Source organism: Salvia hispanica, chromosome 4 (assembly GCF_023119035.1).
Source record: "Salvia hispanica cultivar TCC Black 2014 chromosome 4, UniMelb_Shisp_WGS_1.0, whole genome shotgun sequence".
NCBI classification, from domain to species: Eukaryota; Viridiplantae; Streptophyta; class Magnoliopsida; order Lamiales; family Lamiaceae; genus Salvia; species Salvia hispanica.
The window spans coordinates 16627280-16639302 of NC_062968.1; the positions used below are offsets into that span (position 1 = coordinate 16627280).

The following is a 12023-nucleotide window of genomic DNA, read 5'->3' on the forward strand; positions in this document are numbered from 1 at the left end:
AGTGTACATCTTTAATTAAACTTCACTGTATTACAATAATTCATTAATCACATCCAAAATAAATTATAATATATGCATTGTGCATCAAGATTGTTGAGACAATGTCCAAATTAATAATGTGATTGAAACCGGTCTTAATTTTTATGGTGCAAAAAGGTCTAACATGATATTTTTTGCTCAATTCTATGGTCGGACTTGTCACACTTGATCAAGCTAATATAGACACATTTTCATTGGGGAGCATAGGTCCCAACATTATTAATATTGTTCTTCTTGTTATTATATTAGTACTACTTTAAATTTTATAATTTCTCAAAAGTTTCTCAACATTATTATTAATTATTACAGGGAAATAAACAATATAATAGTGTTTGCCAGAAGTAATAGTTCATTGGAGGATGGTAAAATTAAATTCATATCCTCACTCACTTTATGTATGCATAGTATGTTGGCCAGAAGTAATATATTGTGGGCTATTGGTCGTTTCCATTTATGAATATGTAAATTTAGTTGAAGATAATCGACCCATAGACGCAAAGTTACTAATCATTACTAAATTATTGCAAGTAATATGCAATGATTAAATATGGATTTAAATGCTTTTAATTAATTACCGATCCACCTTTCCATGTTGCTTCACATTGAATCATCAATGCATAGGAATTTTGACAGCTAAAGAAATCAAGAAAGCAAGTTACATTCAATCGTCAATATGCAGGAATTTTGACAACTTAAGAAATCAAGAATGCAAGTTATATAGTCAATTATGCCATTACATTATTTTTGGTACGTACGTAATGTTCCTATGGTAAACACAAGAAAAAAATTCTACTACAATACTTCGATTTTTTGAAGTGCAACATAATCAATTAAACCTATAAAACCATTGAGCAAAACTAGCTTATAGAATCACCATGAGTTGGCGTTGGCATAGTCGACGAGATTATACATACAAAAATGTCATTTTAAAAAATTAAACGTTACAAGTAGACCAACTTTACAAGGTATTCTTATTTTGTACATATCATTATATCAAATACAAGACCTATAAATATATTAAACTATTAATATTTAATAGTAATAAATAACAATAATAGATCAAATTATACAACTGTCCTGAAATTAAGTTATTAATGTATAAATATGAGTATAATATTAATAGGTGTAGATCTAAATGAAATGAACTAGCTCTAACCTAAGATAAAATGCTTGAAATAATAATAGCACATACACTCTATCTCTCTACACGGACACTGACTTAGAAGTAAGAAGTCATTAGATGCTGTTTTTTGACCTAATATACTCTTTTGGATAAAGAATGTGACTAAATGCCTAAAATCATACTACATGACACCACAATGTAGATAAATTGTTAGGGTTTATCTACGATTCTTGAATTTTGATGATCATTTAATCAATTGAAGTAGTAGTGGCTATAATTCCTGCATCATTACTAAGCCACCTACTCATAGCTGCCTGAGGTCTTCATCCCATTCACCAAATTAAATCTTTTCTTCCCCTTTCCCTCTCACTTCATTGCACAAACCTAATTGCATCTCTATCCACACAATACACTTAAACCTTCAAATATATTGAAACTAGATTGCCCACACTCACATATAGAGAATTGAAAGGACGCCCTTCAAAGATATTCACTATACACAATTAAGTAATAACTGAGATTTTTTTTAAAATAATACTATATGTCAATCAACCAACGCCCCTTTGCTGAACAGAAAGTTCAAGCAACACAAACCTCAATTACTATGCGGCATGCCAACAACAACTGTATAAAGCTTGACCCAATACATACTAGTACTAACCTAAATGTACATTTTCTGTAGTCAAAAGCAAACTAGTAAAACAAGCACTTGGATCACAACGTCATACATGTCATCGTTTCCCAGCTTCATTAGCAGCAGGTACTACTTTTTTGGATAATTAGAAAGGTCTACATCCATAAGGGAAAGGTCATAAGGCAAATTAGCAGAATTTGCTTCGCTCCTGATCAACGATGAGGAACCTAAGGCGTCTGAGTTCGGAGTCTCCTGATTCCCGCCAAAATTTTGAGTAGTACCGACTGAAGATGGTGAATTTAACTCGTCTTTGTTCCCAAGGTTGCCTTTGTTTCTTCTGACTGTATCCATTTCTGGGCCAGTCGGAACAAAAGTGCGAGCCCTGTACTTTGTAGTTCCTTCGTCACCATCACCGTGGTTGTAGAGCACATAATCATGATAGGTAGGAGCAAACTGAATGAAGTTAAAAGCAAACATGATGAGAATATCCGCATAAAATTTTGAGAACACAGGTAAAAACCACACCCAGGATAAACATATACATGATTGAAAAGCATTGATACAACTAAGAAGAAGCCCATCCAGATAGTTTAAAATGCTTTGAATCTTTTTACCTGGTGTACTGTATCATGGTAAAAGTCACTGATGTTCAAAGCATGTGCAAAGCTTGCTGCAAAGCCACGATTCCCACCAATATTGGCACCAGCATATTCTTTGTAAGGAAAAGCGTAAAGATGGCCAACTGCAGCAATTAGCATTTCAACACAAATTATGAAATTTTGAAATTCTGCAGCATCCTCTGTATCTTTGATTAACTTGGATTTGGCTGCAAGAAAAACCAGCACACCCTGCAAGAGAAATCCAATTAACTTGATTAATATTCTCATCAAAAGTTAGTTCATAAGCATAGGAAACTACAATAATCTGACTACAGTAACAAAAGAAAGTTCTAGACATGTAGTAGTCTAACATTGATGATAACCAACATGGAAAAAATAATTCGGTAGTTGATCATTAAAGCTATTATAGATTATAGATGCATTAAAAAGGCTCAGGTCATACAAAAAGTTGGCAGTAAATTAATGACATAATAGTGGGAAACCAGGACAACGAGTAGGAAATTTTTAACATGAAGATTTAGCAGCAGCATTAGGGTTATTGGATATCTAAACCTTTCTTACCTGCCAATATGTAAGAAATACGACAGATTTGATTATGATAAACTTGGGCACTGGATTGAAAGGCTTCAGCAAATCTTTGCATGCCACATAAAACAAGGCCAAGGCATAAAGTGCCACAGAGTATGATATCGTGTAGATTATGGTGAGGTAGAGATAGGATTGCCTTGGATTGAAATTCCCGTCTTCATACTTCCCTTTTGCATATAGTATCAACGTAATTGTGACTAGGATGGGTTTAAGGATCACAAATTGCAAACCCCCTTGTTTGCACCTTCGTATAAAGCGTCTGCATGTGCAAATAAGTCAATAAACTTAAGCACACAGGCCCACCAAAAAAACGGAAAAAGATTAATGTGAAAACTCAAGTAGATTATTTATTCAGAACTATTACGACAATGATTTTGACACAGCCTAAAGAAGACATAAAAGCAGACAAGATGTAGTGAGAAAATGTAACACTTCCTGAATAGCACTAATGCAATATACCCAAACCCTCCTAAATGGTCAAACAGCCTACAATGAATCATTGAACCAACCAAACAGTATATCGCTATAAGCTCTCATAAATATGAAATGAACGCTCATCAAACTTCAAGACCCTATATGACACCAAACTACTAATCACCTGAGCAAAGAAATAGGAGTATTGCAGTAAATTGAAGAATACAAGTAGTATCACCAATGTCACCCATCTAGAAAAAAAAAAAAAAAATGTATACTGGAGTATAGCACAATATTTTAATTAGAATTAGATGTGAGTGCATCTTGAATGAGAGTAAAAGATGTTACCATAACAGCCAATAAGCAAAACTGAAACCAAAGAGTTTTGAAGAATCTAATATTCATACATGCATCCGGTCCCTCCAGCAACCAAAATATCCATATAATACCTCAACCCAAACAAAGTGTTAAGTTTTCTGATTGACTAGATTCTAGAACTAAGACAAAGATTCTCCAGATTATAATATATATATAGACAGGAATCTGATCTTTGCTACCTGATATGCATATAGTATCCCACACCAAATCCTAAAAACGACAGCAATATACATATGACGTTTTTAAAAAAAGCCATCATATGCATAATACTGTGATCAGCCAAAGAAATGGTAGTACGTGCAGAGAAGGCTCACCCATCCAATGCCATTGGGGGGAAGCAGCATGTCATTAGACACCAGTTGGGTTTCAGAACTTTTCCAGTTAAACTTAGCACAACAGCACCTGGACCACCTACCCATGCTAAGCATAGTGAAAGGAAATTATAAATGACCCAAGCTTCATATCTGTAGGGAAAATTAATTAGAAAAAAATCTAATTGTTTGAATGAAATGAAATAATCTATAAAAGCTCATAAATTTAAGCAATTAAACATAAAAAATCTAGAAATCTAAGAAAAGCAACATTATATGCAACCAAGAGTCCAAGACATACAAACATAAGTGGCAGGGGTATGTAATGGTTCTTGTGTGGTACTATTATTTTAATTCCAAATATTTTATGATTCACTATATACTCAGTTCTCTATGAAGTCCGGAACCATGTTATGTATGCAGTAAACATGAGCACACATGTCACGGATGATGGATGTCATGCTCTCAAATTCTTGTTGCACTACGTTTACAGAAGAATGTCATAATGCACATGCAAACTCCTTTTTGCCTCAGAATTCATAAATCAATAAAAAAAGCTTATGTTTCAGGAAAATCTTGTTGCAACTTGCAAGCTACCAAAAGTACTAGGGGCAGCTGGTACAAAATAGTTTGTGTAACTAATAATAAATTTTTTGGGTTGTATATGAGAAATAAGCTAAAAGTATAGCCCTAACATGGAGTTACTAGTTCTATAAATACAATGACACCCAGGTGAACTTTTACAAGTTATTCAAATACCTATTACCTACAGCATCAACACTATCAAGCGCCAGTACTCAAACCATTTAATCATTTGAGTGATGCATAATTTGTTTATCATAAATCAAAAGCTTATTTACTGTCACAATAGGATGGAGGTTTTCACATGTTGATAAAGACTAAACTAGATTGAATCTTCTTAATCACAAATGCCACGGATGAATTCATGAAATGAAACAACAGGTCTACCACAAAGATGTGTGAGAAAATGATACTTGATTAAGCTACAATAATTATAAGAAATTCCAAATTAAAATTTTAGATCATAACTGCAGAAAAGCAGCATTGTCAGAAAGTTAGATGCAGCATCACGTTATTTCATTACTCCAACATTGTGCGATATCTCATATCTGTAACCCTTTTTTTATCATAGTACATTATTTTTTGTCTCCTTAGGAGTAACATATGATACTTGTAAACCCAATCAACCACACAATCAAAAAGTTGGGAATGCCATCGAGGTTTATTCCTTACTTGAAACTCGTTCAAAACAAAATATGAAAATGTGATGAGCATACTTACATTTCTCGGATTGAATTGAAGTAAATTGCATGTTTATTCAGGATCAAGGACAAGAAAGACATCAATGCATATACCTGTTAGAGATTCACAATAAAGATGATTAGAAACCACTCACAAGTAGATTGAAGAAAATTATAGCATAAAGATCCCATAGTGAATGCTCGGTTTGGGTTATAAGCTAGTACAATCAACCATATAGAAAATGATTAAGATTGGTAATGCACATGGCTAATTCAAATTCCAGAAACCGGGATTGGTGAGATTTAAACTACTCCATTATTCAACTAAAAAGATTGACCGTGTGAAATCTTGCAAGACAATAGAATCTTCAAATTTGAAAAATAAGATACCAATAGGAGGCTCTCCATCAAAATTCATGGAGATGTTGAGTTGATTAGTTCTCTTAGTTAAAAAGAGATATCTTCCCAATAATCATACCGTAACAAAGAAATCAAACTAGTTCCTTTTCATACAAGCATAAAAGTAAAACTGTCATTTAAGCATTGTATATAGCAGTTAACCAAAGCACAGGATTGGATAGTAATGTTCCAGCAAATGAGCAGAAACTAGTGAGAAGACGCAACTTTGGATGATGGGGCACAATAAGCATTTGATCACATAATCAACAAGAAGGTCTATTGACAGAGAATGGGAACTCACTGGAACCATAAAGATAATGCGGACAATGTATCTCTGATATGTTGGCTCAGTATAATTCAGTAAATGGTTATAAATGTGGCGAAGGGCCAGTGCTATTGCCCCTATTGTACACGGCAATGCTATCAGTATGTAGAATATGGGCCCCATTTGCAACCAACAGCCCAATAGTCTCCCGAAAAATCTAAGAAGAAAGCAATAGCATCAGCAATTAACAGAACCAACTAGGAAAAAAATACAGATAGAACTACACCATCTAAAAAACAGTCGTATACCTCAAAATTCAAGTGTCGGTGTTGCCTGATTGCAGTAGCGTCAATTGAATACAATTGAATTTGTGAATTTCCTAAAAACTCAAAAGAAGCTTAACTCCAAATTGATGGCGAAGTGCTCGATAAAATGGTTGATCGAAGCAGAAACCGAAGAAGTGCCCTCAAAATCACACAAAAACTCGAGGGCGGTCGGATTTTGTAATGAGAGCACGGAACGGCATCACGTGAAGCAAAATTATCGCTTCACGATTAAGAAACCACCAGTTTGAATTAATGTTGACGAAAGGTCAAAAATTGAGCGCAGATAACGGGCATATGTAACCCGATCGCTGAAATCAAACACAGAATTCGGATTATTTTCCTTTTTGGGCAGAGAAGAAAAAGCAATAGCATCAATCGAGAATCCGAGAAAATGCAGTGGGGAAATTTGAATAGGGGAGGCAAAAAGTGTTTATGGCGTGGAAATTGGGAATTAAGGCATTAATTGTGGACTCGTGTTAGTTGTTATTTGCTTAAACCAAATCTTTTGTTGAATTTATTCTTTCCAACATAATTTTTCATTGCCAATAAATAAAACCAACAAAATAAGCCAACTCAGAGTCCAACTGTCACTATATTCTAGTGTTTTTTATACAGCAAATGAGGCGTAAAACATGTAAATAATGAGAACAAAATGCTGATAATAATGTACTTGAGTCCATCTGCCACTATATTCCAGTGTTACTACATATTTTGTTTATTTAGCATCAATTCAGCAATGTTTATTTTGTTTCACATATTTAATTTAATTGTAATATACACAATTTTAATATTATTTATTTAAAGTTATAGAGAATATTATAAGCAAATTAAATGTATAAAATAAAAATAATGTTAAACGTGCATTAAACGAGCATGATGCTAACGAATGGTGCTTACATAAGGCATGTAGCATATTAGTTCCTATCAATATTAGTTCTATATGCGATCTTTCGATATTGGCTATTATTAGGAGGTATTTATGCATTTCACATTTATTTTTAAACCTTGTAATAAACATTCACAATCCACGATACAAGATGTCACGTGCATTACGTGCATTTTTTCAAGATAAAACAATGATTTTCATTAAAATAATTGAAAAGAAGTACATAATCGAAATAAAAGACGACATGATTGAAATAAAATCATAATCATCGCCCCAAAGTGTACCTATATTTCGCAACTAGCAATCTTTATCGGTGTCAACTCATGACGCATTTGATAAGTTCGAAGGTTATGAGCGCACCTTGATTTGTGGCTTCTCTACAATCGAGGAACTCGAGGCATCGTTGTATTATCTCTCTTCAATTACGAGCGCGACTCATTTGACTCGATAATCATGTTTTGTAATATGTTGCACGTCCCGACCACAAATGCCTCAAACGTTTGACAATTGCTAACCGCAAGAGCACGTTGGATGCCCGATTTACGTCTTTTTCTGCAACTCATGTTTTCAGTAACACAGCTACTATGTTTTTATTTTAACTTTTTATATTTTAATATAATTTCATGGTAAATAATATAATAGGGCTTCACTAATCCAATTGAGGTTTTATATTTTTTTATATCTATTTTGCAATGCTTTAATTTATGGTTGATTTTAGAGTTAAATCATTCATAATTAGGTTACATATATTTGCAATAGTAAATGGAGTATTAATTATTATACAAATTTTATTCTTATAATAATATTTATAAAATATTCGTGATAGTTCTCTTGTAAACATTTTTCTGCTATTTGTTCATTTGTTTCTTATTCTCTCTACTCATTCCTTTCAATTCCATACATCATTATCTTATGTAAATTTGTTTATGAATTAAACTATCTTTCTTTAACCCTTTCGATTGTGTCACATTATATAGAATATTTAGCTCTTTGTATTTAGGTATATGAAGGAAACAAATATAGCTCTCTCATAGGACGACTTGGACAAGAATATAAATCCATTTGTGCAATAGACTACTGTCAGGAGTGTGTGATATCTAACAATAAAATCACATCAATTTTAGATTCAAGAGATTATCACTGGCGTGCACGAGTCATGAAATTTTCAAAAAACTCTTAAGATAAGTGAATACTGGGCAAATAATTTTATAGTGTTTAAAATTATGATATGTATAGGGTAAATAAAATACAATAGAGAACATAGTTAAGACAATGATGCTTATATCTAAGAATACGTGTACATTAGAATAAAATATATACAAATAAAAGAAAATATGCAACTAATAGCAACATACAAATACAAAATATACAAATAAACCGTGACTACATCATTAATAGCTGAAATATTAAAAGTTGGAGTATAAATTAAGAAGATCCATTTAAATAAAAACATCACGCAAAATACCCAAATATTTTTAAAAAGAAAAAAAAGATAGAAATACAACAATAAAATTATGAAACCCATACATTTAATTCAAAAAATGTAACAAAAGAAACGAAATGAGGAATACAAATAAGCCCATTAAACATGACACATCCTCACACATCTCAAACGGCGACAAACATTACAGATCGGTGAAAAAGCACAATGACAAAGCACAACTAATAGAAAAATATGCATGTTCCCCAAAAAACACAATGATAGAAATAACCTTTCATATACGGAATACTCCTCCGTCCCGATAATTTGGGTCACTTTGACTGCAGACGCTTTAAGATCAGAATGAAAAGCTTAAAAAAGTTATGGAAAATGGGTCCCACCTTTTTATATTAGTTTTATAATAAAAAGGAGTAGAAATGAGTAGTAGACATGAGTCAATGCAAAAAGGTAAAAGTGAAATGGGACAAATCATGGACGGACCGAAATAAAACTGGATAATTATCCGGACGGAGGAGTAATAAATAAAAGAATATTAGATAATAAATTAAAAAAAAACTAAGCATGTTCAATGTGTAAATTGTAAAACAATAGTTAAGATAAATATTTCAGAAAAATAATACACAGTGACTTATGATTAATACGTACTCCATTAGATTGATGTTTACAAAACGTAATAGACACCAATCTAAATCTATATTAGAATCATGATTTAAAAAATTGTTGCAAAAATTAATTTAAAAGGAACTAAGTAAGTAACCAATAAAAAAAATGCTAAAAACCGATTAATAATAACTTGATTAAAAATAATAAGTTAAATGCTGATAAAGATTAAAAATTGTAAATATAGAAAACACACTTAAACTTATGGTAACAAATAAAATATTAGATAAAAGATTCACCGGCCTACTATTAGTAGCCGCCACATGTGATTTGGGAAACCCAATCTATACAAATAATAGAGGTATGAAATCTAAAACTCAATAGATTATAAATGAATATGATTAAATAATGTATAAGTTACTCATAAAAATCTTTAATTTCACCTATAAATCCATTCCATACTAATAAATACATTATAGTTTACAGATGAGGAATTGATTCAAGATTGAGAATCGAATAACTATACCATGAAGAAGAAAGAAGAAGAGGTGGAGATAATACAAAAGGTAAAAAACTAATTAGTATAGGGTTTTCAAATATTATGTGAATATAATGAGTAGTTACATATAAATTCGAGTTTATCTAAGATTTCATCACTTAGTTACATATGACATAACGAATTTATGTCGAACTCAATTATTTATAAAAAATTTTAAGTTTAATAGTTAGAACTCAATTATTTATTGTCCCTTCTTTATAGGAAACAATTCATAAAAGTGTTTATCTAATATATAATCATTTATTGCAAAAATTATTTCCTAAATGCTTTACTAACATTCTCATGAATTTTTTTAGTACTTCTCATTGGAAACAGCAAGTGGAGTTGAACAACGCTCTCTCTCCTTTCATGGAGTATGTAATAGAATATATATATTGTGTAACTGTAATAGTAATAAAATACTGCAAAAAATTCATGATGTTTCGCCTATATCAGGTCGAGTGGCACACGTAATTTATCAACAACTCTCCTTTTATATTAGTATAGATTTCAACAAACACTTGTCAACAAAAACATAGCAATGTTGAAATACGAACCACCAATATCCACAATAGAAATAGCCACCACTCTTTCTCCCCGCCACGTCGCAGACTAAAAATCCACCCGACACATCGATTTGGGCCAGTTTGAAAGGCCGATAACACGTCAGGCGCATTTAAAGAATATAACAGTTCCCTTGGTCCAGAAATCCACTAGATCACGCTGTCTAGGAACTCGTTGGTCGTCGGAAAATCCTGGTCGTCTGACACACAGAGCACTCTTCAAAAACCCTCAACCACTTTACTAAACCTAAGATAGGGAAGAGGATCGATCCCACGTAGATGGATGCGTAATAATCATGTTCAAGGATTTGGACTTTTTTTTTTTGGGGTCGGCCGCCACGCTTTTTTTCAGGTGAGGAAACTAAACTGACTGAATTTAAATCGCTACGCAACAAAGACCTAGCTAAACAAAAAAGCATGCACGAAAATTAACCGAACAATCACTAGATCTAAGAAACTACTCTAATTACCTAGACCTCGCTAAACAAACCGATCATGGGGACCATGACCGAAAAGCAAGAATGGACGAAAAGCCGGCAAAACAACTAACTCGGTACTAACTAACAAATACATCATCTTCTTCAACCAATTTGCGTAAAACTCAAGACAAACAACATGGACGAAATCGAACAGCAAATTGAATCTAAACCATTTTAAAGAGTAATAACAAAGAACTAAACAGATCACAGATGCTAGACGGGAAAACCGAAAGCAAGCGAAAACTCAAAATCCATGCACAACTCAACCTCCTCACTGGATCCAACCTCGACGCTAAATCCACTCCGATCCAAGCGTCCGACACAAACTCCAACCAAAAGAAACATTTCATAACTTCGCATTTAAACAACAACCTCCAATCAATCAACAAACCACAGATCTATCATCAAATTCCCCATCGAGTACCACAATAGCAAAAACAGTAGATCGACATATAACTTGTCAAAATAAAACCTCAACAATAGGATCTACGTAAATCAACTTGAAAATCACGATAAACGCAAACTAAAGTGAATAGATAATCAAGAAGATCAACAACCGCGCCGACTCCAAAAGTGAAGTTCACCATAAAAGTGCAAAACAAACTGAAAATTAAAGAGATTTACCTTCGCCTCACGCGGACGGTGTTGTGACCGAAATTTCAAGAAAACCCTTCGGAACCGAAACTACCCCTGCATCTCCCATTCCCAAGTGTGTGTTGTGTGTGTGAGCTAAGAGTGAGCGAAAAAAGTGATTTTTTGTGTGTTGCATGCTCCTCTATTTATAGGGGTTGGAGTGGGGCCCGGCGAGGTATAGATAGACTTTGTTGCCCTCAGCCTACTCGACTCCTCCTTCACGCCCTTCTTTTTCCTTAGATTCTGCTCATTTTTACTTCATTCATTCGCTAGATTGTTTCCTTCAACACCTCCTTGATCTAGCGATTCTCACACACCGCTTATAAACCGTGTTAGACCCAAAGAAATGTAACGCTTTTCACCATATAACCGATGCATGAAATTAGCCTTTCATCAAACTGCCACACTTAAACCATACTTGTCCTCAAGTATAAAGACAAGAGAAAGGAAAAAGAATAAGGCGAATTTCAAGGTTATCCCGACCATTTTGACTTGCAAATTTAACCAAAATTTAAAACTAAAAA

At 33.3% G+C, this 12023-nt stretch overlaps 2 protein-coding genes across 2 annotated transcripts in view; one reads left to right on the forward strand and one right to left on the reverse strand.

Moving 5' to 3' along the window:
• Window positions 1–1740: 1740 nt before the first annotated feature.
• On the reverse strand, window positions 1741–6237 carry LOC125218503 (transmembrane protein 184A-like). The gene is given in 7 exon segments (XM_048120182.1): window positions 1741–1926; window positions 1929–2249; window positions 2411–2644; window positions 2978–3263; window positions 4111–4260; window positions 5410–5483; window positions 6070–6237. Coding segments are annotated over 7 exon segments (1245 nt in total). The 5' UTR covers window positions 6217–6237; the 3' UTR covers window positions 1741–1893.
• Window positions 6238–10908: 4671 nt separating this feature from the next.
• The window catches only part of LOC125220476 (serine/arginine-rich splicing factor SC35-like), a 2991-nt gene continuing 1876 nt past the window's right edge, over window positions 10909–12023 (forward strand). Inside the window, exon 1 of the mRNA XM_048122648.1 lies at window positions 10909–10940. Within this exon, the coding sequence (XP_047978605.1) occupies window positions 10909–10940 (32 nt within the window). The remainder of the gene's footprint in view (window positions 10941–12023) is intronic.